This window comes from Nestor notabilis, unplaced genomic scaffold (genome assembly GCF_000696875.1).
Source record: "Nestor notabilis isolate BGI_N333 unplaced genomic scaffold, ASM69687v1 scaffold17832, whole genome shotgun sequence".
In the NCBI taxonomy this organism is placed as follows: Eukaryota; Metazoa; Chordata; class Aves; order Psittaciformes; family Psittacidae; genus Nestor; species Nestor notabilis.
This window is the reverse complement of record NW_009919882.1, coordinates 1-2,626: the sequence shown is the minus strand read 5'-3', so window position 1 is coordinate 2,626 and position 2,626 is coordinate 1. Positions and strand designations below refer to the sequence as shown.

The 2,626-nt window shown below is 57.5% G+C and overlaps 1 protein-coding gene across 1 annotated transcript in view; it reads right to left on the bottom strand.

Moving 5' to 3' along the window:
• LOC104402540 (solute carrier family 12 member 9-like) overlaps positions 1-2,158 on the bottom strand; it is a gene marked incomplete at its 5' end in the record, with an annotated part of 2,739 nt that extends 581 nt beyond the window's left edge. The window contains 5 exon segments of the mRNA XM_010010440.1: positions 1-2; positions 4-247; positions 660-806; positions 1,617-1,791; positions 1,966-2,158. The exon segment at positions 1-2 is cut by the window's left edge and continues 581 nt beyond it. Of these exon segments, the coding sequence (XP_010008742.1) occupies positions 1-2; positions 4-247; positions 660-806; positions 1,617-1,791; positions 1,966-2,158 (761 nt within the window).
• Positions 2,159-2,626: the final 468 nt, after the last annotated feature.

The following is a 2,626-nucleotide window of genomic DNA, read 5'->3' as shown; positions in this document are numbered from 1 at the left end:
CAGGCCTTGTCCAGGCTCTCCAGCTGCCGGGCCAGCAGGACATTGCGAAGCATCTTCAGGGCATCAGCCACAATGCCCACGTACTCTCGGGCCGACAGCAGCTTGGGGGCAGTGGGTGCCCGCAACGGGGGGAAGCCCAGGGGGATCTCCTCGTGGGCACTGGTGAAGGCAGGGTGCTGGGTTAGACCATCCTGCGGTGCTGCATCATCATAGAAGCCCAGTACCAGGGTGTTGGGGCGCATTCCACCTGCCAAAGAGACCACATTGTCCTGGCTGAGCAGAGGCTGAGCCCTCCTGGCACTGCAGGTACCAAGGACCTGCAGTTTCGCTTTAACATTGCTCACCCTGGTGTTTCCAGACCTCGCAGCATCACGTGCACAGATGACTTCAAGCTCCAACTTGGCTTTGACACTGCCCACACTGCGTGCTTCCAATCCCCTTGGCATTGCCCATCTATGTGTCTTCAAGCCCCTCAACATTGCCAACACAGATGCCTCCAAGACCCAACTTCACCTAAGCATTGCTCACCCCTGATGCCTTCAAGTCCCATCTTGGATTTGGCATTGCCTGTCCAAGTGCCTCCAAACCCCTTGGCACTCCTCACCCTGCAGGGGCAGCAGGGTGGACCCTCACCCATAGCCAGCCCAGGTGCCACTCACCGAGGCCAGAGGTGAAAAGGAGCTGCCGGACACCATGCCGCACCGAGGGTGCAAGGGTGAGGCTGATGAAGGCCTTGACATTCAGCTTGTCCACCAAGCTCAGCCATGAGTCCTGCTGGGGCTGCAGTGGGTCTGAAGGCAGCATGTCTGGGTGGGGAGCAAGAACAGCATCAGGGGTTGAGTATCCTTCAGAGGTCAGGTACTCACTCTGCAAAACCAGTGGCAACCTCTGTGCCCACCCCAGCATGCACAAGATAGGGAGGGTGGAAGCAGACGCTCCCAGCCAAAGAGATGAAATTATACATATATATATATACAGAAAATATCCAGGCAGCTCCATCTCCCCTCCCCAATTTCAGACCATTAATCACCATGGCAACAGTGGCAGGGAGGGGAGCAGAGCTGGGGCAGGGATGGGGATAGCCATGGTGTGTGCCAGGGAGCACATGTGTGCAAAACAACACACACCAGGATGCAAACACACCTGAAGCACGTGGACACACAGTGGTGGGCATGAGGTGAGGATCTACACAGGCACATGCATGCACAAGGCTATGCCATGTGTACCCACATGCGTGCAGGCATTGATCTGTGCTATGGGACCATGCTGCATAGGGACCCAGAGGAGCCTGGGTGTGATGTGCCACATGTGCACACCAGCACTGACACATGCAGGAGCCCCATGTAGGGATGGATACTTGAGCACAAACATGTGCAAGCTTGTGGCACACGTTTGCAAGCACACATGCACAGGAGGCATGGGACAGACACAATCTACCTACATCCCCCATGCCAAGCCAAGCCCAAGGTGCAACACATTTGCCCAAAATGCTGACATTCCCTTTGCTATGCCCACCCTGCCCAGCCAGGAGCTGGGCAGTGGCATCATCTAAGAGACCCCTGGCACCACAGCAAGTGACAGAGGCCACCAGTGCCAGAGACAGTGCAAACCCTCACCCAAGTCCTGCAGCTCGACATGGCCCAGGACATAAAGGCCACTCTTCTTGAGGTCATTGACAAAGTCAATGAGCCGAGCACTGCCACGTGGGTTCTGCACCATCAGCAGCATCTGTGGGCGCCAGAACTTGACATGGTCCTTCCGCACATCCAGCATCAGCAGGTACTTCCGCACCTGGAGGAAGGAAGGGAGGGCAGCAGGTAAGGAAACCTCCTTGTTTCAGTGAACCACCCCATGGGGATGCCAGCCCCAAGGACACACTGCCCAGGACAGAGCTGGGGACACTAGCTCTCCACCCCATTAGGATCCCAGTGCAGAGGAACTGGAGTTGGGGAGGACAAAGCTCACCTGGTGGAAGATGAGGGCCTGGCTGATGTAGCCCCATGTGCTGCTGGGCGAGAGGTAGTGGAGAGCGAGGAGAAGTAGGAGGAGAAAGCCCAGGCTTGCTGAGGCTGACACAGGGCTGATAAGGAACATCATGACACAGCAGCCTGCAATGCCCAGCAGGCATGTGTGCCAGGTGAAGTACCGGAAGGTGGGCCTGGAGCAGGGAAAAGGGGACACCTGTTATCATATGGTTCCCATGCTGGCTGCAGGGCAGGCACAGCATGGGGGGCTATGCCAAGGTGCCACACCAGCCATCCCAGTGAACCCCTCTGTGCCAGCCCAGTGCATGTCAGGCACCCCAGATGCCTGCAGAAGAGGGCACAGAGGGAAATAGTACCTCCCAGGGCACCAGGCAGCCCCTTGCTGCTAGCCCATGGCAAACAGGGGTAACAATCATTACAGGGCTGGCGCTGCCCTGGCACACCCAGGGGACCAGGTAGCATTGGGCAGTGCGCGGCAGCGCCAGTGGCTGCGGTGCCTGCTCAGCCTGGCGCAGAGAGGCGGAGGCGGGGAAGTAAGAAGCTGTTATTTTCTCTAATTGTTGTTTTTCCTGAAAGGTAATTAAAATCCTTTTCCGCGGCGCTTGATGGAGACCTTGGTGCTGGGGGGGGGTGCACCAGAT